Source organism: Dermacentor silvarum, chromosome 7 (genome assembly GCF_013339745.2).
Source record: "Dermacentor silvarum isolate Dsil-2018 chromosome 7, BIME_Dsil_1.4, whole genome shotgun sequence".
Lineage (NCBI taxonomy): Eukaryota > Metazoa > Arthropoda > Arachnida > Ixodida > Ixodidae > Dermacentor > Dermacentor silvarum.
In genome coordinates this window covers 28,155,732-28,183,304 of record NC_051160.1, presented here as the reverse complement: position 1 = coordinate 28,183,304, position 27,573 = coordinate 28,155,732, and the positions used below count along the sequence as shown (strand labels likewise).

Genomic DNA, 27,573 nt, shown 5'->3' with positions numbered 1-27,573 from the left:
GGGTTTGCGGAACGAAACGCGAGTGCTTCAAAAGACCATTAGCGCTACGCGCGCGCCAGCGAGCGAGCGAACACTCAGCTATATCGTATACGCTTTCGGGATGACCGGGTCGTCGTTCTGTCTACAGCGATGGCCGGCTCTGGCTCACCCCTCTCACCACCAACCCCCCCCCCCTCCCCCCCTCTGCTCCATACTTTCTCCGCAGCCTCCCTTCTTCTATTCAAAGCCTGCTGTCGTGGTTACGAGCGCAGTAGAAATGGCTAATGGCAGCCCGTCGCCGCTCACTGCTTTCTTGGCTCTCGGTCTCGTCTCCAGGCCCCCCCCCCCCCCCCCCCCCTTCCTCGCACTCTCTCTAACACAGACACACACGCACCAGTCAACCCCACTCTTATACTTCGACGTCATGCACTACAACTCTTCGCAATCCGCTTCCCCCACGCCTGCTCCTAATTGCAGTCTTTGCTGCCCCCCTTTCCTACTACTAGTCCCCCCTTTGCTTCCTCGGACACCGAAGAGCTTTCATCCAATTAGGAGCGATTTCCTCCTCCTCGACAAAAAGAGGGGACCCCTTTCGCTTCGTCTTTTCTCTCTCTCTCTCTCTCTCTATTTATACTTTCGCCGACCGGGTTCTTCTCTTTATGCGGTTGCAGGCCGGGCGCCATTTGCATTCTGCTGGTGGCTCCGTCTTCGTCTCCGATTGGCCTTTGTTCTTACTCGTACCAACAACAACACGAAGGTGCGTCGACGATACGCACCGCTTGTTTGGGAACGTGCGTGCGCAATCGCTGGCTTTGTGCGAAGCTAATTAAAGGGGGGGGGGGGGGGTCAACGTTTTCGGCGCGTTTTCGTTGGTCGTTCTTGCTCGATTCGTGTGCGACCGAGAGTGTAATGGTGGCTGGAGGAAAAGCGGTGATTTCGCCCCTTTATCGAAGATTCTTTTTTTTTTTCCACCTCCGGGAGGTGAGAGCGATGCGATTAGCGTTTGATTTTATTGTATTTCCCTTGGATTCTCATCGGATAAAGAGGGCTTTCGCTTCGTTATATCATTACATTTATGAAACTAGAAAATCGCGATGTTTGCGACACGAATATTCCAATGCCTTGCTCCTTTACAGTCCCTGATGGGACTGACTGTATCGACAAGTAAATGAATAAATAACAGCGCAGAAGACATAAGCAGAGCGCTTTTCTCGTCGAATCATTCCTCTGTCATTTGTGCTGTTCTCAGCATGGAATCTATATTCCGCCTTTGCTACAGAGGGCGTTGTATAGGCCTGAAGCGCGAATTCGCAGCTCCCTCCGCTAAATAATTCGTCCGCCGAACTTTCAAGCAAGCGCGTGCGCCGCCGGAAAATCCTGGCAGCAAAAGCAAAGAGTTAAGGTCGCCATCATTGCCATATTACGTTCAGGGAAAAGCCACCTGAAAGACCGACAGCCTCAGGAGGGGGCAGAAAAACGAAAATCTAAACAAAGATAAAATAAGGTTTGATGTTCCTTCTGTAGGAAAGTAAAACGCCACGGTTTCAGGCACGTGGTGATTTAGTTATGCGACTTCGACAGCGTGGCAGACCTGATGGGAAGTCCTTTAAGAGGGGGGCGGTTGAGAAGCAAATAGGGATAGAGGGAGGGAGGGAGGGAGGGAGGGAGGGTAGGCACGGTCGCGTATATTCGCCTTTAATGGGCCTCCTACGTAACACAGGCTAATCCCATCCTCCGTAATCCTCTCCTGTTCTCCCACCCCTCCGTTTCTTCTCACGTCTCCGGCCTCGCCATTTTTCGCGTGCACTGACGGGAAGGGATTAACTCTTTCGCATCATTTAATATAATCTCATCGGCATCCCGTCGGTCGCAGCTTCCCTGCGCGCGCATTCATTGACGGGTGCGCGAGCGGGAGACCCGTTGCGTAATCACATTTTGCGCTCGCATGTCGTCATCGGGTGGCCGCTTTGTTCACGCCTGGCTCGCTCGCTAAAAGCTCGCGAGCTTTTTTTTCGCTTACGGATTCACGCGTATGTAATATAATACACGTCCACCGGACGTCGGCGGTGGGTATTGTCGCCCGCCGCCATATGAAATGGTCGTTAGGCGAACAGCTGCAGTAGCCCCACAATCAGGAATTTTTTTTTTTTGTGCCATTTGTACTCGATTGGTGTTAGCGTAGTACTACCACTTTAGCTTACGCCTCCTTTTTTGGATCCTTGAAAAAAATTTAAAGTTCATATTGCACTTTTTTTTTTCTTTGAGGATCCGACGACGTGGCTGTTGACAACGGCGTCGTTGTTGCCTGATTATATATAGTATAAAACTGAGATGTTGTTCTCCTTTGTGGTAGTGGTGTGATCTGCAATGGAAGTTCTTCAAAGAGACTTTTTTTTTTTTACTTTTTTTTTGCGGCGTGTTACCGCGATGTACAAGAAACATTGGCGGAAGAAAGATAACGCTATTACTTTTAAGCATTTCCGACCCGTCCACTCACAATACACTGCACTTGCGCACAAGACTTTCTGTCTTACCAGGAGCTTGAAAGACCGTTGCTTGCCGGCGTTCTACTCAGCGAAATTTGCACATTATCAAAAAGGAGACGCAGGTAGCGACGCTTCCCTCTTCGTTTGGTTCAGGCCACTTTCCTGCAAAGCACGGTAGGCTTCGCGTTAATGGCGTCACATGTATCACGCCGCCCTTATGCAAATGTCGACGCGTTATACATGACGTGTAGGACGATGTTCCGGCTCGATCTTCAATCTGGGAACGCCTTATGTGTTCATATGTCTCTGGATCGGATACCTGTACGACACGGACACAACAAAACTACTAAAATAAGAAAAGAGGGCCGGGGGTGGAAGACGTGCACATTACCATACGGGGAAAGGAGAGGAGATCTGCATACGGTCGTCCTGCGTCATTTGCATAGTGAAATTCACTCCCTCCCTCCCACCTGAGTGAAAGCGCGTAGGGGGGGGGGGGGGTCTATAAAGCGTTCAATGCCGGGCAAGCATTGAAATCACCCAAGTGTAAGTCTCGCACTGGAGGGGGGCCTACGTATGCAGATATGAAGGTGCGGCATCGCTCTGTGTGCACCCGAGCATCAATACATCTGGCAGATCTCTTTGCCCGTTGGATAAAGTCACCCTTTTAAAACGCGTTTCGGTTTGACTCAGAGCTCGTCTCGTCCCCCCCCCCCCCCCCCCCCATCCCCCCTCGCGAAAACCCGCAAGGCTTCTTTGAATGGTGAACCCCCATACAGCGTCGGGATACGAATAAACGAATTTTCTCCGCATTCTAATGACGATTGCTTTTAACGGAGGGTGCCTGAGGTCATTCTTGCGTACGGATATCCATAAGTGACGTTGTACTTTGCCTAATCGAATTTGGATGAAAAAATAAATAAAATAAAAATAAAAAGGTCGCTACACTTTGAATTGTCTTGTAGGATGCGATGACTGCGTTTCCGATATATGGGTAATGCCGGGCTTTTCCGACTTGTACGCAGCAAAAGAGTGCCAGCTGCTCGGCCCCGGGGATTATGATTGGATTAGTCGTGTCAGATATGCCTGTTATACAGAAAGGCGTGATCAGTATAAAGATTATTTGTAAGGATCCTTTTTTTCGTTCTCTTTCTTTACCTCTGTCTTAATTCTGTCTTTATTTGCTACTCCAAAAACGTATACGGTTGCGATTCACTTGCGTATATGACCGGAATGTTCCTATCAGTGCGTGGTTTTGATTTTGTAGAAATCTTATAATCGTCGTTTTTTTTTCCCGCCTACTTGTTGGCTATTCTGTTCTTCATCGGTGACTTCCGGATACTTTCGATTTCCATTTAAGACGGGCCGCGCGCAGATCTAATACAACGGGACTTGCACGGGACAAGTAAATTGAAGGCAACTGAAAAAAAAAAACAAGAAAAACAAAACAAGCCGAAGGTGACAGTTGGCTTCGACAGATTTTTATAAATTCTAAACGCACGTACCATTTCTGTCCCCTTTGCGCTGTCCAGTTTTCTTGATTCATTCTTTCAATATGCTTTTCCTTCTTTATTTGCTTGTTGCTTTCCATCTTTGCTTCCTTGACTGATTAATTCGTTCTTCATTGTATTCCGTCTTTGCCTCTTTCATTATATCCAGTTTTCTGATCTTCCGTTTCCTTCTTCTTTTATGCATTCCAGTTTTATTTCCTCCCGTTTCCTTTCTTCCTTCATTTTTACTTTATTCCATCCATTCTTCCTTCATTCCTATTTGATTTCATCACCACTTCCTACATTCTTTCTTATACCATCGTTCACTCATTCCAATTTCAGTTCCTTCCTTCGTTCCTTCGTTCTCGCTTTCCCTCTTTCACTAGTAGTTGGAATTCAGGGCGCGCGCAACTCTTAATCAACAATCTCAGGGCCATTCGATTCTTCGCATCGCGTTCCATATGCTCTCCAAAGCTTCAACTTCGACTTCACCGCACCACATCGGCCGCCGTTCCGTGTCATCCAGTGCGTTCCAGCTGATCTCTTGCGCGACATTCCATTCACTCTTTCTCTCTTTTCACTTCGCCTTGCACAGTTCTTCGGACAGCATTTTGTCCTTTTTTTTTTTTTTTCTGTGTGTGTGTGCTTCGCCCGGAGGCGTTATTGGATTTTCCGCGGGGCTGACGGCCTTAGAACAAAAGAGCTGCCGATGGCGATGCTGTTTCCGCTGATGGTCGAAGGTCTCGTCGAGTGCTTCACATAACACAGAACGCGCGGCGCTGTTTGTTCTTTTCGCCAAACTGTGGTAAAAGAAAAGAACAGCGTAAAAGTAAGATGATGGAACCAATGTGTGGGGAAGAGTACAGGAAAGAGAGACCGCGCTGGGTGCTTTTAGTGCCCATCGCCCCCCTCTGCCGGCGCTGCCGATACGTTTAGAGGACAAACATCGGTTCGCCGCGCTCTCTTTCTACCGTTTCGCCGGTTTCCTGCAGCGTCTGTTTCCTAGGAAAAAAGTGGGCACTTCGATTGAAGAAAAAGGAGAGGGTTGGAGAGGCGAGGGCGGCGTTGTACGTAACTCAGCCATAACAGGGTTAGGTGCCCGTTCCGATTTGCTGTTTGTTTACGAATCTATGCTCTCTCTCCTCCCGTCTTGGTGACGTGCGCTTTTTTCGTTCGCTGTGATGCTATGTCTCGCGCGTGCGCTTCCCAAATTGAAGGTAAGTGTTGGGGAAATGGCGCCTATGCGGGGGGCGTCTCCAACAACCTTAAGGCATTGCCCGCCTCGATTTGTTGTTTACTTAAGACTTCTGATTTGTTTTCGTCGTTTATCCGGGGCTTAGCGTTGTGTTTTGTTTGAAGCCGAGGAGAAACTCATGCAACATCGCGCGGCGATTTCCTGTTTCTCGTAATGTAATAAAGCCTTACATTGTGTAAGAGTTAGAAAGCGCATGTGCGTCGGTATAGAGTGGTCTGCCGTTACGTTGTTGTTTTGCCGAGTCCCTCACAGTTGTTTTCGCTGCATCATGAGACGGCACCGGTGTCAGGTGTGTGTGTGTGTGTGTTTGTAATCATTTCAACAAAGCGTCTGTCTTACGCAATACCATTTATTCGTTTCCCTTGCGACGTGTTTAGTTGCCGATCACAGTTTTCTGCCGATTTTTTTCCCCCCAACCAATTCTTGAAAGCAGGAAAGACGTGCTCTCGTATAGGCTTCCTCGTGTGATCGTTGCTGCTTTTCATGTCTTTCTTGCGCCATCGTCATCGTTATTATCGTAACCATCTTCTTTTTCTCCTCGTATTTGTTCTTATCCATGCCATGCTTCGTGCGTAATAATCATCATCATCGTTATCATCGTCATGACTATCTTCTTCTAGTTGTGGTTCTTGGAATCATCATTCTTGCGTCTTAAGCATTTCTTTCTTTCTTTTTTTTATCTACAATTTCTGACTGAATTGGAAGCAATTGGAAGCCGTTCTGTCTACAACAGTCCAGTGGTTGGTGGTTCGATGCATGGCATGGTCTGGTCGGCTTTGGTATTTCTTTCCTGCTTATCATAAACTATATGAGGTTGTGTACTGAAACGCAAGAACCCCCAGCCCTATCTACCTCTTTTTGATATTGACAAGTAGGTCCACTTTGCTTTTCAAGTACGGTATCAGATAAGTACACTTCTTTACATTGAAAGGTTGACAGGGGCAGGTGTGTTAGAAGAGAATATGAAAGAAAGCGAACACAAGAAAAAATGTAAAAAAAATTACATTTAGAAAAGTCGGTTTTGCACAGGTCGCGACAGGCGATAAGTGCAAAGTAAATGATCAACAAGATGGCGTATCATGACTGTGAAGGCGTATAAGCTAAGAGAGGCTCCCCTTAACCCGATGCGTTGACAGCAGTGGAGGGAAAAAAAAAGAAGGAAAAAAAATGAGATCAAAGTCGAAGTGACAGTTTCTGCCCCAGCCGGCGAGCGAACCAAATGTCAACCCGGCTGTCCCGAGAGTACGTCGCAGCGGCCCCTTTGCCCTCAGGCGTCTTTGAGCTCACCGCCTATAGTATACGTCGCTGCTTCTCAAAGTTTGTCCTTTCGGTCGTCGTTTGCCCCCCCCCTCTTTTTTGTTATTTTTTTTACTTCTTTCATCACGTGACATTGCCGCTTCGTTTTTATCGTTGATTTATACCTGTCTTGTCAAAAAGCCTCTTTTCCCTCTCCCAAGTTCACCTTCGACTTCATCTGTTCGCGCTGTCTTTGTTTCAGTGTTATGTCGGTTCGTTCCTGACTTTTTTCCTTCGGGCGTTTGGTAAGGTTTCGTTTTTCTTTTTCTTTTTGTTTGTTTGTTTTCGTGTGTGTCAGGGTGCTTGTTTGGTTTCTTGGCCGGCTCCTTGTTCTTACTTTCTGAACGTTCATTTCGATCGCTGCCCTGACATGCTCCCGATATCCTTGATCGCCGGCGAAGAACCCAATGGTATAGTGCTAAAAATTGGGCGGTCCCTCGTCGCTGCGTTGTCATGGCAACGACTTCGTTCTGGGAGGAGTGGCAGTCAGGAAAACGCGAGAAAGAGAAAAATATAGTGCTGGCTTTTTCTTTCTCATTTTTTTTTATTTTACGGTGATAACTATTAACCAGCAGCGTAGTGTTATCGGTAGTCTTACAGAGGGACGCAGCATTTTAGCGATTATTTAGGCCTGTCTCGTGCACAGTGGTCGCACAAAGCCACAAGCTATAGCCACAGTTAAAGGGATACTGGTAGGTATTTTCGACTATTGATTTTCTTGCGTTAGTTGAAAGCCCTGGACCTCTAAGCCCTAGAACGAAATTGACAATCCTCTAGGCGCGGCTAATAATTCACTATAAAAGCTTTTCTGCAGCTAGTTTCGTTTTGGTTTTCAGGAGAACAGTATATCGTGACGTAAGGATACAGTACGTGGTTACGTGGGAGCAAGACATTGCGGCCTTTTGACATTCGCTCCGGCTCCTTGAGTCATCCGTTGTGCTGCTACATCGGCGCTAACAACGAGTAGCAGTATGAGAGGCGACTGAGCGATCTTTACAACGTCGCTCTGTCCTGCTCCCACGTGACCACATACAGTGTCGTGACGTCATGACACAGTATCCTCCCGGGAAACGAAACCGAAACTATGTGAAGAAAAGCTATTGCATAAAATTATTCGCGGCGCTTTGAGGCTTGTCTCGATATTTCCCAGCGTTGAGAGCTTTAGACCTTCATTTTAACGCAAAACAAAATACTCGAAAATATCATCTCAGTACCTCTTTAATAATTGAATATAAGTGGCTGCTGCGTACGCTGGAGCTATCGATCGCAGATGTATACTGCCAGCCGCAGCTTGTCACCACCAGTCCTGTCTATGCTGTGTTCCGTCGTTAGCGCTGTAAATATGTCAGCGTGAATGATCCAAGCGACTAACGATAGCCTAGCTTTCTGCCCTAACAACTGCCGCTATGTTTAGTTACACTGAAAATTAACGCGCAGTTCTTCCGCTAGCTCAAATAGGTGCACATAAATGTGTCTATAGGTCCTCGTTGTAACCAGGTGGTTGTAACTAAGCGCAACTGTGATAAACCGAGAATAATGTTGAGCGGGATAATGACAGTTAGCGGGCCCACATCGTTAAACGTGACGGTGATGATGACGATTACTTCTGATGGCAACCACTTTGAAATGCCGTGGCGACAGTCGCCTAGCCTGCGGGAGCTAATCAGGTTTTGCCATATCTATTGCAGTCTGACGTTTTGCCCATCTCTACTCAATCTCGTAACGCTACCTATGTCTGTAACGTCTCTTCGCCGCTTTTCACCGCCAATACTCTAAGCGTCTCTTACTTATGGCCACCGCTGACCGTTGAACAAGACCAAGGGACAAGAGCACAAAATGCCACCTAGCGGTGTCGTCTCAAGGCGCTCTTTCAACCTCAGCACGGTGAAAATGAAACACCGCACTTAAGTTCATTCAAGCAAGCAGCCAATGACGAGATGAATACAAAAGAAGAAGGGGGGGGGGGGGGGGGGGCTAGTAAGAAAGAACCTTAAACAGAACTGCCAGCTTTTGAGACTAAACTTTAAAGAAAGCCAGCAGAAAATATAAATAAATACCAATAAGTAAGTGAACTGAGAAAGGCAGTCGCTTGATTTGGGCTCGCAGCGGCGGAAGAGAACGTCGTATCGATTTCGCATGAGCGGATAGTCTCCCTATTCTTCGATTTCTTTTTTTTTTCTTCTTCTGGGAGGGGGGGACGTGCTTCCTCACCCCGTTGGATACTCGACGAGGAGGCGTCAGCTGGGGCGTTCGCTATAACATGCTCGTCGTCTCTCCATTCGTGCGCGCTGTCGCGTTTCCGCGACACTATGGCGTGGGGGTTGGCGGAGACCTGTTTCCAAAGCTATGCTTCTATCGAGCGGCGGCGGGCTCTGTTCCGGATATTTCGGTACTTTATCCGCGCTCTTTTTTCTTTCTCATCCTCTCTCCTTGAAACGTTCTGTGAGAACGCTTTAGCGTAGCGTTGCCGATGTACCGCAGCATACCAAACACGAAGTACAAGTCTCCTCGATTTTTCGTGCCAGAAATCGTGGAATGCTATAATCCTCGACTGTGGGCTAGAAGAAGCTACACCGCACACTCGGTGGCCGTGCGGGAAAGGCAGATTTACAGGCGATCATTCTAGGTGTTAACTTAGTGGATGGAAGTAAGTCGTTCTCAGTTTTGCGTCGGCGTGTGGATGGCTTTAAGGCAGGTTTTTTTTCCGTTTATATGGTTCCTCCCCACTTCGCGTTGATGACTGTCTGGCCGAGATTACCAGAGAATTACCGAGATTGCCGATGACGGAGAAAGCGTGATCGAAGGTGGTGACTTGGTAGGCTGATCCTGATACCAATGCACAATGTATGTCCTTACAAGGTGTCAAAATGTGTTTTGTAGCGTGGGCCGATCCCGGATGCATCGCAGCGTAAAAGCACCTACAAGCCTCGTGGCGCTAGCGAATAAGGGTCCCCAGAAGCATACCTCAGCAAATCTAACGCGAAGGTATCGCTCGACTTTGATGATTATCTTCAGGTGGTTCCTGCCCGAATTTCTTTTTATTCGATTTTATTGTTGGTATGTGGCCATATCTTTAAGGTACTATACTTTTGTCGTTGATAAAATACTTTGTGAGATAGTTCTTTTAAACTCAGAGTGCCACTGATTGGTCAAAACAAACTGAACCGATCACGCTATATGGTGCTGCAGCCTTATTTCTTGCAGACTTGATTGGCATCTTATGGAATGCCATGCTCGAGCCGAGTACAAACCTTTGTTAACACGCATGTGTTACTTTTGTTGGTAAACTGCACGTGATGTTGCTGGCGCATAAAGATAGAAGATTCGCGCTTCATTCTTAGAGCGGACCATTCGATGACTTCACTCCGTTATCGCTTCTGAGATATTTCTACCTAGCGTATACTTCGCCTTGCACCCGAGCCACCAAAACTGCTCATTCTCGCCAGGATTTCTTTCTTTTATCTCTTTTCTTTTTTGTTGTCTCGCTCTGCGATTGCTTGCAGATGTGCGTTGTGAGTAATAGTTCTTTTCTCTTCTCTCACGAGTCCCGCGTCATTTATCTTGTCGCGGACAAATTGTTTCCTCCCCGAAAAACGGAACTCCAGCGCGAGCTTTGCTGACGCTGCTGCGTTCCAGAAAAGAAATAAAGAAGGTCTTCGTAAAACTCGAAACTCGATAGATTCTCTCGGATCATTAGCTCGAACCGCTCTCGTTCGCGGAACCATTTTTACCTGCGTATTTGTAGACTTTCGTTCTTTCTTTCTTATATTCTGTCCTTTTTGCGACGCGATACATACTTGTATTACAATACCTTCCTCTTCGCAACAGCCTCTTCGCTGGAGTGTAATAATCCTCGAGAAGACCACTTTCATGATGGAGCGGCCCGAAATTAAATCGCGAAAGGTTCTGCCTTTTATTTTGTGCGTTTTTGAGAAGTGATCTTGTTTCGTGCTTTTTCTTTTCTTTTTTTTGCACTGTCGTATCGTCATTATTCGACGTAAATCATAATTTTCGCCTTCGTCAGAGCTAACTTCTCTGCATCATGAAGCTTTTAGAGGGAAAGCCTGCTTTACGCGGTTCAGTGACGTTATTAAACGTTACAGTAGGGATGGTGGGTATCTTAATTAGCAAATAGCGAAGCTGCATCAACTGTCGAGCTCGCGAGAGATAAGATACGTGACAGGATGCCCCCCTGTAGCCTCTAACGCTTCATTAGTATAGGTTTAACTGTTATGAAGTCAGCGTTTGTTTTTCTTATCTCGCATTTCACGTGCACACGCGAACGACGCAGTCACGCTTGCGAAGCTGAACCTACTACTTGCCCCAGCGACTCGCGTCCTCTGCAGCTATCTTTCTCCCACAACAGGCGCATTTGAGTGTGCTTTACCCTTAGCGCATGTATAGCTCTTCGTTTCTAAGTGATTTTGAAATCTTTGCGCTTACTTCCCTTACCCGATGATGAAACTATAGTAGCCTGCCAGCAACAAGAATTCTCAAATCACACCCCGTTTGGGTCGCCTAGCGACTGATCATAATGATGATGATGGTGATCTGACGCTTGGCACGGCAGGCGCCAGAGTCGAGAGAGTGCGAAGAAGGACCCCCCCTGAGTCAAATTAGTCTGAGTCGCAGGATCCCCAGCGAACCTTCAGCCCTCCCTCTCTGTATCTTGCTCGCCCGTAGGAAAGCGAAGGGACTCCCCCGAATCACAAGCCGGCTTGGCACGGTGCGACGCAAAGCAGTGGGACGTCGAGCTTATCTCGCCGAGTCTCGCTCGGCGGCGTTAATGAGCTGACGTTTGCGTCTGACAGGCGCCTGCGAGAACGGGAAAGGAGGGAGGATCTCGGATCGACGAGACGAAGTACCAGCGCCGTCGTAGTGTGTCTCTGCGTGCCCGCTTGTATCTCGTGCCGTTAACAATCGTGGTGTGTTGCGCGATTTTGCTGGCCTGTTTGTGTTCCTTTTTTTCTTTCTTTTCTGTCTTGTTTCGATTGCCAGCGTGTCTTCTTCCCGGTCCGGTCTAAATCGGCTTAACGCGCACGTGCTGGTGCGCTGAGGAAATGCGCGCGGGGGGGGGGGGGGCAGGGGGGGGGGGGGGGAGAGTTGTCCTCCCATAGGTGTGCTGTGCTCGCTCGGCTAATGAGGCGTGAATATCTTGCCTACGTGGCCCGCTCTGGGAGCTGCTATATCGGGAGTCAGCAGATCAGTATGGGTAGGGGAGAAGGAAAGAAAGGGAAAGAAAAAAATCAAACCCAAAAAACTTTTCGGTACTGGCAGATCCGCCAAGCTCTTCCGTGTCTCGATGTCTATGCAAGTCACTGGCCTTTAAACAAATATGAAAGCGTGTACTAAACAATCAGGGGAAAAACGTTGGGCTAGTTGGTGCGTATTCCAGACTTGAGACATCGTTAACTAGCGGTAAGAAAAGAGGTACGTGGGTGGTACGGGGGTGGTACGGCGAGGGTGAGAGTGAGATAGAGAGACAAGGAAAGACCGCTGCTGACGCTCCAGCGAGTTCCAACGTCATGCTGCTGCAGCGAGTATTGCCTCGAGTATTGATTATGTGTCCCCTCTATGGGAGCGCACCATGTAATACAAGGGCAGGAGGAACGTGTCTGTATACAGCCTGTATATATAGCCTATACGCAATCGACAGCTCGACTGATCCGCGTAATAATCTTCCCGCTTCGCTCGCGACAGCTCCCCACTCCTGAACAAGACTCGTACGTTCGATTCTCCCGCCCCATGAAGGACAGCGCGCGCGCGGGCGACTTGTCGAGCGTGCACTCTCAGGATCACCGGATCAAGTGCACCACGTTTCCCGGGTGTATACAGCCTATAGAAAGGCAAGCGGCAGGCGAGAAGGCGAGGAAGCAAAGGGACATGGGCATCTCCTCCCTGAAAAACTACATGTCGAAGCTTCTATATTCTTTTTCTATTCTGTTTATATTGTTTTGCATTCTATTTCTTCTGTATTCTGCGCACAAACAAACACTACGCGCGCTTTACTTCTCGTTCTGCCCGTCTCGAGAGAAAGTTCCCGGTCCCGAGAGATGTCGCTGCTGCCGGCGTGTTGTGCCTCCCGCGTACCTGCTTTCCCTATTTCCCTACTCCCACGTGACCCGGCCTCAGCGGATAGAACGCCGTGGCCCGGGGGGTGTCGGAATCTAACGTATACGTATACACGCTTTCTCACCTTGACTCCTGGGAACGCTGTTTGCTCTTTCCGGCCTGTCGGGAGCTGCGACTCTCGTTCCGGTTCTGGAGCGCGGTTCTAGTTCTCGCGACTCGCTTCTCCGCTGATGGTTCCTTCTCCGAAAAGCCGTTTCGCTTCGCGTGCGGCTCTCCTTTCCCTTCGCCCTCGAGCGCGTTGTTCTTATCGGAGTTCCTTTTTATTTCGAACTTCGGTATTGCCTCGGTAGCCGAGCTGCCCTTTAAGGAGACGCTGGAGAGCAGTGCTATAACGCTTTAGACTATACCACTACTACCAATATATATACCAGTACTATCCCATTTTAGAAAAACGAAATATGTCAGGCACGCCGTTTTCATTATTACCCCGTTTTTGGAGGACTTTCAATTTCGCGTACGGCCCAACCTCAGTCGCATCCGTGCAGTATTGCATTCAACCGGCTCTACCGCATCGACGGGCCAAGCTCTCACAAAAATAATTACATATATTATGTCGTGCTTCTATTGACTTTATAATATGTCTGTTGCAATTGACTAGCACGCGTTATTTCTGTAAGGGTGTGCTCGCCGCCTGTCTTCTTTCTCGCCATGCAAAACAAGTGTGTGTGTGAGAGAGAGAGATAAAACGAGAGGATGATGCCCTTATAAACATTATTACAGAAGTTATGCTGTGTTTCCATTGACTTTCTGTTGTAAATATCCGTTGAGATGCAATTGAATACCACGCATTATTTCTGTAAGGGTGTGCTCGCCGCCTGCATTGTTTCCGGCCGTGCAAAACAAGAGAGAGAGAGAGAGAGATAGAGGATGGTGCTGGACGAAATGCGTGTAGCGAAACTTCGGGTGAGTGGCGCGGAGAAAAGACGCGTCTATCGATTTTGCAATTTGTGGTGGCGGCCGAGGTGAAAAGCCGGTGGGTAGCGAAAAAAGAAAAACCGAGGACAAAGAAATAGAGTAGAGGGATAAATGGAGAAATCGTGGGCACGCGCGGTAAAAATAAATAAATAATGCAGAAAAACTTGAAAGAAACATTCAAAACAAGAAAGCAAGGAAAAAGAAATAAATACAAATATTAAGAGGGAAACGATGCAACTTCCCCAAGAGTAGCACGAAGCGATAGATAGATAGATAGATAGATAGATAGATAGATAGATAGATAGATAGATACGAGTATACTGAAGTAACAAAACTGGCATCTAGAAGCCATCATGAATACAAAACAAAACAAGGAACAGGTGAATAGATATATAGGCAGATAGTGGACAGAGAAAAGGACGGACGATGAGATAGATAGATAGATAGATAGATAGATAGATAGATAGATAGATAGATAGATAGATAGCAGGCAAGCTAGGTAGAGTGAATGAAGGTATTGTCTTTTTTTTGTTAATCTTCATCGCTACTACTTCTTTCTTTCGTCTTTGTTCTTTTTTTTTCGCATCACTCTCGAATCTCTCGGCCCTCATATTTTATCAATGACCCCCCTCCCCCCTTTCTGTAAAATATCTATTTTTGATGTCGCGCTCGATTGATTTTTCTTCTGCGGGCGTTTACTTCGACTTCGGTTGCGCTCTCTGGTGAGCGGGTAGGCTTCACTGCACGACAGGGCAGCGTGCATGGGGGGCCGATCTCTCGTTTCCACATCCCTGCCACACTTTATTTTTTTTCCCCTCCTTTGAAAATCGCTCTCTTTCGGTGCCGTCGATGCCCATCTATTTCCGGCCCCGGCTGTTGGCGGGGCAATATTTTTCACCGGCGGGGCGGGCGTGGTCTCGGATATAACCTTTCGTGTGTAGCGTCGCTTTCCTTGTCGTATGTCGCTGCGTTTGCTGCTATGAAGTTGTCGCCATATGTCGTCGGTTTTCTCCGTACGGACCTGCATCGTTTGAAAGCCTGGTGTCTGACCTTCGTTTATGTTTAGAGCAGTTTTCCTATTGTAAGGTGAATCGGCGCGTGCTTAAAACATACAAGAATAAAGAGGTCTGATGCTGTATCATGCCTCTTCGGTATTTTTTTTTATTATTCGAAAGAAGTGTGAAGCAGAAACGTGGATATATGGGGTGTGCCATCCCAAAGAAAGCACGCTGGCCTGGAAAGACTCCGTAACGGAGGCTCTCCGGATTAATTTCGACCATCTGTGCTTCCTTAACGGTTGTGTAAGCCTTGATTTAACGAAGTCGATGGGACCCGGATATTATTTCGTTAAATCGAGAACTTAGTTAAATTGGTAACACGTAAAACACTCATGCAAATACCATTGTATTTAAAAAAATAAAGAAAAAAGTAATTGTTGCCTGCGTACTCACTTATCGTTAACACAGAGCCTGCTGAGTGTCACGTGTTCCTTCACAGGAGCAGCAAACCTTCTTCGCAGCTCAATGACGTCCGTTATCTTAACTGAAACCTAGCACACTCACGTTTTCTCCCTATTTTCCCTCCAAACTTCGTTAAATCGGGCGAGATGTCGAGTTCACTTCGTTGCTTCGAGGTTTTCGACGCCCATATGCAGCCGCTATTGTCGAGGAGCTGACCTACGGCCTCTTTGTCAGCAATAGAACGCCACAGCCAACGAGCCACCAAGGCCTTTGTGCGATTTCAACCAAATTCGTTGCATTTGGAGTAAAAGCGAACAACGTAATAGCCCATAGTGTGCAGACTTTCCATCTCGTCATCTTTTCTTTTTCGTTGTTTAAGAATTCCTGGGACAAACAGGGGAAATCAGGCTGCCGAAGAGCCGGCGTATCATGGGTGCAGGTCGACGCAGGTCTATCGAAAAGTATACGTTTCCACCAGCGCACGCTCTGGGACAGCCGCCTCCGGCCCAAACCTCGGGGGCTCTCGCACCCCCGATGCACAAGGGAGGTTCCTAATTCACCTCGCGTCCGTAATTCATCTCGTTTTCTCTCCTGACCTTGATAAGGAGTGTCAGGCGAGGGTGCCCAATGAAAAGGCTGGTATAGGAAGCCATTGGGGGAGGGGGGGTTCTGAACCCATCTCTCATACACGCTGCAAGAAGAGTGAGATATGACGCCGAGCGCCCTCTGCGAGGCTCACCAGGCAAGAACAGTGCCCGGGGGCCACGCGAGACCGTATCTCGTTACCATTTCTAGGTATACCCTTATAGTGGCGCCCTCTTCTGGACGGGATATATCTCTCCGGGGATTCCCCCGGGCCATTTTTATCTTTTCGCTTTTCACATGTCCTGTCAAACCTGCCTTTGATCACGGAGGCCCGTCCCACTCCGTTATATACGACTTCTGTGAGATCTCGCGTTGTGCCTGCGGTACTGTCCTGTTATCGTCTGTGTCCTATGTGCATCCTCATGTTATAGCGCTCGCAGGAATGCCGCGCGGTGCGAGTGTATCTGGAAAAACAATACTTTGTACGAAAGGCGTGGAAACCATGACAGCCGTGCTTGCGAAACGGGTGGCAGCGGTTTTTGGCGTGACTGGGAATCGCTGAACGGTAGCAGCACAGGAAAGATAGCCAATGTTGGCCCAGCGTCCGGCATACATTGGTTCAACGCAAAACGACGCTGGTCCAACATTGGAGTAATTACGGTGCTACTTCGTAGCTGCACGTTCGAGCTTCGTCAGTTTTGTGTGAAGGTACGGGGGGTGATCGACAGACAGGTTGGGCTAACGTCCGCTGTCACAACGAGGGAGTTTAAGTGCCCCTTCGTGACCTTCATTCACAACGAAGACAAGTATTCACGCTGTGCTTTTACTACCAAACGTTTGTTAAAAGCGTTCGGAAATGTTCGCTCCTCGCGTCCGCCTGGGGTCTTTATCAAAGGCTTGCGGGAGTTTCTTGCAACTTGGGTAATTGAAGTGTTTTTTTGTAAGTCCGGTCAGGGGAATAAGGTCATAAAGGTCTTCTTACGTTAGTCGCAAACTTGTTATCGCAGTAATTGAGTTAAGGCAATCAAAGTGTCACATATGTGGCTTTATTTCTACTTTTCTTTCTAGAAATCAATTTGACTGCCTGGCAGAATGGGAATGTGCTGCGATCACGTATTTTTCACGTTACTCTTCCAACGGCCTTAAATTATCCCCCCCCTTCCGCCCCCCCCCCCATTTTTTCTCATCAATCTTCCTTTCTAAAAGTCATTATAAAAGTTCTAGCTCTTCTGGATACAACTTCATGAAACCGCGTGTGATTTTTCTGCAGGAATGGTTTCAGTGCTTCCTTGTCGAATATATATATATATATATATATATATATATATATATATATATATATATATATATATATTTTCAAGGGCAACTACCGAGGCAGCAACATGTGGCTATCTTTCTGTCCGAGCCGCACAGATTTTCCAAGCGGGATTGTCACTTACTAGCCTCCCTGCATTTTCACACTTCTCTCACTCTCTCTGTTATAGAAGGCCGATGGATCATTAGAAAAGTTTGGTTGCAACTCCGTTGATGACAAAGACTGCGAACGGAGGAGAGGGAAGAGGGAGGTGGTACGAAACGAGAGGCGCCCGTATAACAGCATTGGTTAAATAAAAAAGAAGAAAGAAATAGACGTCTATCGACACGCATTAGGTTCTTTTCTTTCTGCTCCTCTATTCTTTCGCTAAAGTATGTACGTGTCGTGGGCTCATATCTCACTGCTCGCGCGTTGCCGTGCCGTCCATTCTTCCTGCCTTCCCGCGTCATTGCTCCTCTCCCCCCCCCCCCCTTTCCCACTCCGGACCCTCTCGCGTGTCCAAGAAAGGCGCCGATTGCCAACGTGGGAGGGTACTCTATGGCTCGAGGCGTTATGTAGACCCATACTCATCCCCGTATATAAAGCTATTTTCTCCTTACCCTCTTCTGTGTCTATGATGGAGAGCCGCGTAGCCGACGGGACACCAGATATGTCATTTGTCATTCGACAGAAAAGAGGACCTTGCTATAGCGTCGGAGCAGCGGGAGAAGAAAGAAAACGAAATATACCAAAAAAAAAAGAGAATAGAGAGGCACAAGTGTAGGAAGAGTCTGGAGGCGTTTTTATGGAGCGGAACTTAGAAATCGCGCGTGACGAAGATTCCGGGTTTTTTTTTTCTTTCTTTTTGGTCTTTGCTGCAGTTTTTCTCTGTGCTGTACAGGTTTTGTGCAGTAAAAGTTGTTTTTTTTCCCCGAAGCCATATCATGAGGCGAATCCGGGATTTTAGAAAATGAAGGAAAATGTGTGTGTGTGGTTGATGTTGGTCGATTCTGTGCGTGATTTGTTTTGTCGTACACGCTTGCTTTGTTGTAGACACCTGCTCGTATATGCTGTAGTTCAATACTGAGTTTTTCCCCCCCTCAAATTCTGAGTTTCTTGCGCGATAAGACGGACCAGAAGTTCTGCATTCTGGTGCAAGAAATGCAAGAAGGATTTCGTCTGTCCAGACGAATACATGGACTGCCTTGCATCAAACAGCAAAGAAAGTAGAGGACCTGACTAGTCCGTTGAGGAGGCGGGAGCCGGATGGTAGAGTAGTGAAGTACTGTCGGTAACTTTAAGGAGCGCTGTTCAAACTTCTCAGCCGGTCGATGTCTGTCTATCTTCTCTCCGTGTATTATTATGCGTGACATAAAGCATATTTCCCCTGAAAATCTTGAGCGAGGGCTCACGTTGGAGTTTAATTCCGAGCGTCTGCTTCAAATTCTGGTTTTATTGCGCCAAAAGACGGACCAGAAGTTTTTCGTCTGCCTTCCTGCGTTAAAAAGCGCCGAATGATTTCGTCTGCCGTTCTGGCAGATAAGATATTTCGTGGTTGCCAGAAGGACAGACGAAGGAACGTGGACCTGTCATGTAGCAGACGCCGACTGAAGCAGAAGTCCTGCTTTTGTTGCTAATAACCACAAATGTATCAACACCTGGATCAACTGCTGAGAAAGCCGAGGATATCGTCTGCCAGAACGGCAGACGAGCAGACGAAGGACGTGAGATGCCTTGTAGCAAACAGCAGACTATGCGCAATACCGGCTTCTTGTACGGCTTCTTGTACGAACGTTTACTACAGATTATCTGAAAGCCATACCGCAGACTCGTGCGAGTCTCCCATTTGAACGCCGCTGCATTTCCCAATCACTATTATTGTCTCTTCAGGTGGGATGTGACCTCAGTTTTCAAAAACCATATGCTATCACAAAACAGTGTAAAAAAGAGACGACTCTCATGTTATGCATATGGAGTCATGAAAAAGTGAAAACAGAATAGCAAGATTTCGTATCGTAACAGCTACTGTAGATCGTCTTTTCTTTCTTTTTTCCCGCTAATATTAGTGGTCTGAAAGTCTCCGGGCATCACACCGCTCTTAACAGAGTATTATGAAGGGCACGTTTATACGACATTCAAAGAAAATCACCCGTTTCCTTGCGTGTTCGTTTTTACGCTGATTCAATCTTATTTTCTTTGTCGATGGCAGTACTTGCAATAACGTTACGCTAAGATTGACGATCGCCAGCTGGACGTTATCTTTCACGAATTCTTTGTTTTTGCCATATACATTACGCATAAGAAAGCCAACGGGGGCAGTGGAAGAGTTTTCAATTGAAATCACCTGAATTCAGTTGTATTACATCACATCAAAAATAAGTACGCAGGAATCTACAAGATAAAGGTCCAATGCAAAATGGCGTGCAACCCCCTCCCCCTTCCTTATACGTGAGAGTAACTGTAAGCGTAATATAATCAAAGCGAAGTCTGACGAGTAAAGATTTTGCGTCGTATAGGGCCTCATAAGGTGCAAGGCTTGCTATCTCACGTCTGACGTTGCTGTGGAACACCCGGCGCGTGATTTATGCGGAGCTATCCATTCCGACCTCTTCTAATTTCCTTTCTGTCAAGCCCCTCCTATATAGCGCCAGCCAGCTAACTTACGCTTCAATCTTTCTACTTTAGATTTTTCTTACAGACTTTGGTACCTTTTCCCCCTTTTCTGTATTTTCTCCCTTACGAACTTTCTTATCTTTCTTCCCAGCTGCATTTCATCGCCAGCAGCATTTCCCGTTTCGTTCGTATAACGTAACTGCTGCTTCAACTGCGTGTTTCTGTCGCTTCACTTTTGCCGATGCTTCCGCTGTCGTTACTACGAACTGTACACGCGGGCTTTCTTATCTCTTAGTATAGCCCATATACATAGCGCAGCCGACGAGCCGAGTTTTGCCGCGGGAAGATGGAAAAGAAGAAAATGGGAGAGACGGCCATTAATTTCGTATATTGAAATGTCATTCCCGCCCTGACACGTATACGCCAGTCAACGCATGCGCCTGCCTGTGGGCGACACCGCGGCGTCGGCTCTCCTTCGCGTGGATTAAAGAGATTGGATTTGTTCCATCCTTCTTACATATATACAGCTTATTTTATTCAGTCTTTTTTTTTCCCCATCCTCGTATAACGCAATATTTCTCGCGTCACCTAGCGAAGTGTTCTGTCATCTTTTTTTTTTTTTTTGCCAGGTAACGCTCAGTGACAGCGCAGCTATTAACTTTGGTCCTTGCGACGTCTCCTAGCTCCTTACGAGATTGCGCATTGTAATTGCATCTGCGTGTTTCGAAAGCCTTGCCGCGTTGTCAGTGTTTTTTGGGAGTCGTTGTCAAAAGCGTGGAAGTCTGAAGATCAGTAACACGCGAAAAAATTTACGTAGTGAAGGTAAAATGGCGATGGGTTGTTGGGGATATATATATATATATATATATATATATATATATATATCATCAGCCTATATTTTATGTCCACTGCAGGACGAAGGCCTCTCCCTGCGATCTCCAATTACCCCTGTCTTGCGCTAGCGTAGTCTAACTTGCGCCTGCAAATTTCCTAACTTCATCATATATATATATCTAAGGGACGCCATATCGTGGACGGTTCCTGATCGATTTAATACGCTATCTCGTTCCTTAAGCGTGTAACTAAGTGCATTACTGTTCTTTTTTTGTCCGCGTTACGAAGCAATCCTCAGAACGCGGCCGCCTCAATGGGGTAATCGAACCTACGGCCTTTTTGTGTTCAGCAGAAGTTGCGTGCACTTCCTTGCAACAAAGAGCAACGTCCAGTTCAGTTGAGCGCGTGTTCTTTCATTCGGTCTCTGGCTTCGATAAGCGGCGACCAGCAGGACACTGAAGAAGCGCGCTCCGCGCCAAGTATCCCGGAAGCGGAAGTTTCCAACCACCGCGGTTTCAGAAATTTGCGCGGGTAAAGCGTCTTTCCTCGTACATTTGAGAACGCTGTTACAAAAACACTCATCGCACTCTGAAAAAGCCAGCGTGAATCGCCTTGTTTTCTGTGACAAAGTTGCGTGGCGGAGGGAGAGTGGCGGCCTTCTGGGTAGTGCAGAAAGCGGCCGTGTGGAAGCGACGAGTTACTCCTTAAAGTAACCTCTTAAGAGAGGGAGTATTCTCGACTAAACGCCACGATGCTTTCCACATTCGACGCCCAGCACACTCTCGACTCGCGCGACGCGCTACGGCCTTTGTTCTCTCCTACAGCAGCGCCACCTATGAAGTTGGCCGCCACCAGCGCGACGGTCCCCCTCCCTTTTCTCTCTCTCTCTCTCCAACAGAGAGACCCGAGCCTGCAGCGCTAGCTGTGTCTGTGCGTTCGTGCGCAACCGCCCGAGCGTTTACGCGTGTGTGCGCGTGCGCGCGCTGGCGCGTTGTCGGAGCTAGGCGTTGTCATTAACGAACCTGTCCAAAACTTTCGCTCCCGTTCTCCTCCCCCTCCCATCCACCGGTGAAAAGCGTTCCTCCCCTGCTTGGGGCCGCTGTGCTTTTGCCCCCTTCCCGTTTTCCCGGTTCCCTTTTCCCCCCGTCCCCATTCGTACGCACTGGCGCGGGAGCTAGGGAGATCTGGTGGGGGAGAATGGCGGAGGAAGAAAGCAGAGGCACTGCCAGTCGCAGAGTATAGTGAAGATGGGGGAGGTGTGTGGCTTTGTGCGTTTGGCGAACTAATTGCCTTCGGTGCAGCGACGCTCTTGGTCGCGGGCGCGTTGGGATAGAAAGGAAAGCTTGTGTAGCTACGGGGGTTCGGGGATGCCGCGCGAAGTGCGGCAGGAAAGGACGTTCGTTTTATCCGGAGGACCGAGCTCCGGTCTGGATGTCGTCTTCTCGTGCTTTGTGGCGCGGAGAGGAGCGAGAACGTTGTGCCAACGACCCCCTGGATGATGCTGTGTACAGAGGACGCGTGAGACTTTTGAATGCTGCTTCCAGACGTCAGCTATGACGCTCGATATCATCATCGAGCTTCTGGCACGCTGCATCCGCGTTTGCATCCGAGTGGTTTTTAGCCTGCCGTATACAGTGGAATCTCGTTGATACGATCTTCGCGGGAACCGGAAAATGAAACGTATCATCCGAAAATCGTATTATCCAAAATAAGCTGGTCGGGAAACGTTGGCCGGGAAGAAAAACGTATTGTCCCGAAAAAAAGTATTATGCAGAATCATATCAATAAGATTCCACTGTATGACGAAGCAAGTCGAGGAAGCTGCAACCCAGGAGATTGACAAGATGAACACTCGGGGCCGCTCACGGAGTGGTTGTAATAACATCGTGGTAAGGGCTAGTTGGGTCCTATCTTCAGGCTGAAAACAGCTCGACGCGCTGTTTTTTGCTGGTATTGACGGAGCGGTTGGTTCACGCTCCGCGGTAGCTCATTGACTACATGGCGTTGCGTTTCCTGTGCGCGGGGTTGCTGGTTCGATTCGTGGTGGGTGAATCCCTATGTGGGCGGAATGCAAAAGCTCTCGTATACCGTGCGCTCTCGGGGTTCCCGGTAAAAAAAAAAAAAAAAACGCAGATTGTCGATATTACTTGGAAGCCCTTCGCTATACGGCGTGTCTCCTAACCCTAGTGTGGCTTCATGAACCAAGTATGAGTGAATTACTTCTGTCACTTTCTTTGCAATCGGGCTCCTCATTCGAACTTCCCTCACGTACGCAGGGATATGCACTGATCTGCGCGAACGCCCTCGAACATTCAGCGATCCAGCCGCTTCACACGAGACAATTATGGGGACGAAAACTGTTAGGAAGGTTAATAAGGCTTCGCGGAAACGATAAACTTGAGCCCTCCGGTGGCTGCTCGTTATATCGTTCAAGTCGCAAGATTTGCCCCCGGGAAAACCATTACGGCTGGGAGCTAGCCAGCGATAGAAGCCCTCCCCTCCCGGTCGTTCCATTCCTCGGAAGACACGCGATACGGAAGGAGAAGGAAAGCGCAGAAACGATCCATCATCGAAAATGGACCCGTGGTCCAAATCGAGATCTCTTGTACGTTTTTGCGCCTTGTTCCTGCTTGCACTTCTCTTATTGCTAGAGCCAGAATTTGCCTTTGCTTCCAGGAAGGATACATAGCGCTGTAGCCACGATCCAGACCTGAGAGCGCGGCATTGAGTTGTAGGCGTTCGTCATTGTTGGGCGCTTGCTAAAGGTCTTGGAACGGAAACACAACTTGTAGGGATAAATACAAAGATACGTGTACGGGGTTGACCGAGCCGAAGCAACTTAGGTGGGGCGGAGGCTTTGTAGTGATATTTCTCTCACAAAATGTTTTTGAACAGTTTGTAGAAAGTCTATAGACTTTTTTTTTTACACGAAGTCTATACATTATCTATAGGAGCCTTCATACTTACGGTATGCGATATCTCTCGATTATATTGGTGCAAACGACCGCTAATCGCGGCGGAGACTCAGCGGCTATGGTGTTCTGCTGATGAGTACGAGGTCGCAGGTCTGACATGCGGTTACGGCGGCCGCTTTCCGGTGGGTACGAAATGCAAGAACGCTTGTGTAGTTAAGTTTAGGTGCACGTGACACAGGCCCGGGTGGTCAAAATTATTTGGCAGTGTTCCACTACGATCTCCCTCACAAACCACTGTGCATGCAGTTCAGGGACATTAAACCAGACAATTTCATAATAATATAAATGGCCTACTCTAATACTCTCTGGACCGCAAATACCAGAGGAGGCAGACTTGTAAAAGTGTCCTTCCCGATAGACTTTATATTGCGTAATGGACAGGTATTTAAATAGGCAAACCTTTCTGCAAGATGTCTATAGGCAATCTACACATTTTTAAATTCATTGTTAAGAGGGCTATGGGTCCTCACCGATAGTGATCGCAGTTCTGTCTCTTCACTCCCTCGCGGCTGGCATCATTAAGTCGTTATCATTTGCTAATCGAGCACTCGGTTCTTGCTATTCACTCGGTGAGCGGGGGAGAACTGGTGTTTACGACAGTGAACGATTGGCGGATTACTCTTGAGCGGGAACGTTAAGAGAAAAAGATCGCCGATGATAAGGCGCTCCACGGTGACTCCCTCTGGAAAGGTCATTAGGTGGCTCCGGAGCCATCTCTGTACGGGGAGCGGCGCCCTACAAGGCATCAAGTATTCATCGCCCGAGAGGGCGAATGCATAGGGGGCGCTGCTGGCGCTTGGTGTCGATAGCGACGAGGCGGCTTCTATTCCGGGGCAGAGATGGCGGTTTTTGGGACAATGCATATATAGAGGAGGGTGTGCGTGACGAGGCAGGAGTTAGCGCTACGTAGTACAGACGGTGGAATGTTCAGCGATGGGCAGAATCCACTGCGCGTGTTGTGAACGTGTACGGGAGAATTCCACGTTGCGAAGCCGGTAGTAGCGCGCTTTGTCCACTCCGTAGTTGCACACAAACAAGGCAACGCTCATTCTTGCCTTTCTCTATCTCTACGCGGACACGCACAGACACACTACCACGTGCCCATCGCAAACGCGCACATACACATACACGCACATACAAACATGCACATGCATACTCACACACACAAGCACACACTCGTGTGTCTGTACGTGCGTTCGCGGGCACTTCTCCTTGCCGCAGCGTCCTGCGGAACGAAAATGACGGGTCGTTACGTCTTTTAGTGGGCTCTCCTGAGAGGTAACAGGAGGGTTCGTGGAGTGGGCGGCCGGCCGGGAGAAGAAGCGTCTCGGGTCTGGAAAGAGGCGCGTCATCATCGTTAGGAGGAGGACGCACCGCGCTTCTTCTGCGCCGGTGTGTTTCAGCTCGGAGGGGGGTGTACAAGTGGTAATGGCCGACCTGTAGATATTTTGGAAGGAAGGAAGAGCCCTCCCTGGCGGAACCCGAAAGCGTATAGCTGTAGAGCTCTCTGATGGCGCGAGGGCGTCAAAGACCGCGCGCGTGCGCTCGTGTGTGTGTGTTTGTAAGTGAGGCCTCGTTTTCTGCTCTCCGGTGTTGGCACGCGGCGGCAGATATGGAGGACGGGCGGTTATGTGGGTAGATAGGTAGGCAGGTAAGTAGGCACGCGGGGATGCGAGTCTTTTTCGAAGAAAACGATGGAGGAGGGGGTACCTGTGGAGTGTGTCGTCCGTGTACGATTAGTAGGGTGGTTTGTCTGGCGCTGAAGAACCGGGAGCGTTAAGCAGATGAGTGCTTTCGCGTTATCCCCTGATCGTTTTGCCCGACCGTCTTGTTGATCGCAGAAGCGCGGCAAAGGAAAACGTGGTGTTTCTTTTTTCTCGACTTCGTTGGCCTGAGCTGCGTGTTCCCTCCTTTTTAGAACCGCTCCGCATCGATACGCCTAATGACGTGTACGATGTTCGGGCAGGAAAACGCTGGGTGTGGTTAGGTGTTGCGCCCTTTGTTTTTCGGTACCGAATGACGCCTGATTGCCTGACCGCCGTGTACCTGCTGGTCGCTGTTTAAGAGGTCACTGGGGCGCGGTTGTTTCTCGGTACGTAATGGGGGCCGCCATTCTGGGCGACCAGTTGTTCCTGGAGTTAGTTAAACGAGCTCTAGTAACTTCGCTGTTGGGTGCTACTGTTGTGAAACGGCAATACCTATAGCGCCGTGCATCGTAAGGGACTGTTTCGCGATTTTCTACGTTGCCTCGTTTCGACGACTCGTTATTTGATAAACTCAGGCACGCGTGACTGAGTGTATCTGCAGTCTCCTTCGCATCGCCATCATCACCATCAATATAAAAAAGTTTCATTCCAGGCGAGCGAACGCCTCCCCCGGAGATCCCGAATTGCATCCGGAGTGTGTCAGATACTACGTCTGCAAACTTGTTTATCTCAATAAATCATCTTATCCTCGTTGCAAGTGAACATTGTTTTCCCGACTTCAACGCCCGCTGCGTCATTATAGTAGAACACAGGTTACCTCTTCGATGCATTACATAACCTGCTCAATATAAACTGTTAGTTTAGAGCAGGACTTTAGCATGATTTACGTGTTTTCGCTCTCCGGTGCACCGGCAGTCATAAAAAAGATGGACCGAGACAGCTGAGGATGTTGGCACGAACGCTGAAATATGACGCTTGTACGGTACTGTTACTCCGCACCAATGTTAATGTTAATGTTCACAGCGATGGTTAGATGACAGAGCCACTTGATGCTATATATAGCCATATTCTAACAAGCGTGTATCTGAGTACGGTAACGTTGAACTGCCTTTCCACGGACATGCCGTCTGGGTCGTTTCAAGATCTGTATTCTCAGTGTTGTTTGAACGTTTCGCGAAATCGCGGAGTGTCGCTTTAATACCAATCAGATTCGTGTAAAAGTTGACCGAGTTCTCACGTTGCTCCTCTTCTTTCTTTTGCCCTTTGCAGGTTCATTAACGCGAGGCGAAGAATCGTGCAACCAATGATCGATCAATCTAATCGAGCTGGTGAGTATACGCTGTTCCTCTTCTGCTTGCTTGCAGCCCCCCCCCCTTTTTTTTTTCTCTCTCCCTTTTCTTTCCTTCCAAGTTATTGCTGCTGTTTTGCATTGATTTGCCTTTGACGTGATCTCTGATGATTACAGTGCGCAGTCTCCACGATGTATGCGCGCAGCAGATCGTGGAGATTGCTGTGCTACAGAGTATTCTAAACAAACGCTTATGCACCAAAGCCTGTCGGGAAGATTACTGCAACAGTTGTGCATCTTCTTCTACTTAGATAGTCATTCAGCGACAGGGCAGTTTGGGCCTGCTGGTTCTTTTTTCTGTCCTCTTGGCTTTATCGTTTTCGCTTTATTTTCGCGTTTGATTCGTACCAAATGCGAGCCAGAAGACCGCCGCAAATGTTACGTGAAGACTTCGCGGGGTGCACATAGGTATATGAAAGAAATCTGCGGGAATTCTTGACGGCCTTTTTTTTTTTTTTTATTGAGCGTCTTGGCATACATAAGCACATTGCCTTGCTATAGGGTCGTAAGTGTGGTGGCCTTTCTCTTATGAGATTTACTTAATGTCGGCACTGAATATATATTAGACAGTCGGCAGACTTCTTGTAGACCGCTTTCACTTCTGACAAGGGTTATCCTTCAGGCTAGACGTCATTTTTACGCGTACGCAGTCTACAAACAACAGTGGTGGACGAGCCCGTTTATTTTCATCCGTTGAGCCTTACAGACTTCCGAACTCGTTGTTTGCAGAAAGTCTACATACATTAGTCGACGAACGGTGTAACGCAGTACGACTACAAGCTGTCCTGTGTTCGACAGTCTATAGTCCTCACGCAGAAAAAAAATTCTTAAATTTGTGTGCAAATTGGCTGTATAAATATAGAAAATTTATATTTTAGCCCTACCTATGCCACTAAAAGGTAACAGCCTGTGCCACTCAACATTACAGCGCCAAAACGACACAGAGGACGAATAAAGCAAATGAGAGGAGGGAAAAGATAACACGTTGTCCCACTTCTTCTTCTGTATTTTTTTTCTTCTTGCGAGTTGCTGCGCCGACAGTAAGCAAACACTATTCGTTCCCACGCCATTTGATGCGTCCCTAGGTATATTTCGCTCTTTACTAAGTTGTAACAGAGCTTCCATGTTGTTTCCATTGAAAAAAAAAAAAAAAAAACGCCCGGAGGTTGCGGGCAGTGATCGGTCGTGCGCTGGTCAACGCTTTG

At 48.1% G+C, this 27,573-nt stretch overlaps 1 protein-coding gene across 3 annotated transcripts in view; it reads left to right on the top strand.

Moving 5' to 3' along the window:
• LOC119457830 (homeobox protein Meis1) overlaps positions 1–27,573 on the top strand; it is a 343,572-nt gene that overhangs the window by 302,702 nt on the left and 13,297 nt on the right. For all 3 annotated transcript variants that reach the window (XM_037719582.2, XM_037719581.2, XM_037719584.2), the window contains one exon: positions 26,290–26,348. In XM_037719582.2, the coding sequence (XP_037575510.1) occupies positions 26,290–26,348 (59 nt within the window). The remainder of the gene's footprint in view (positions 1–26,289; positions 26,349–27,573) is intronic.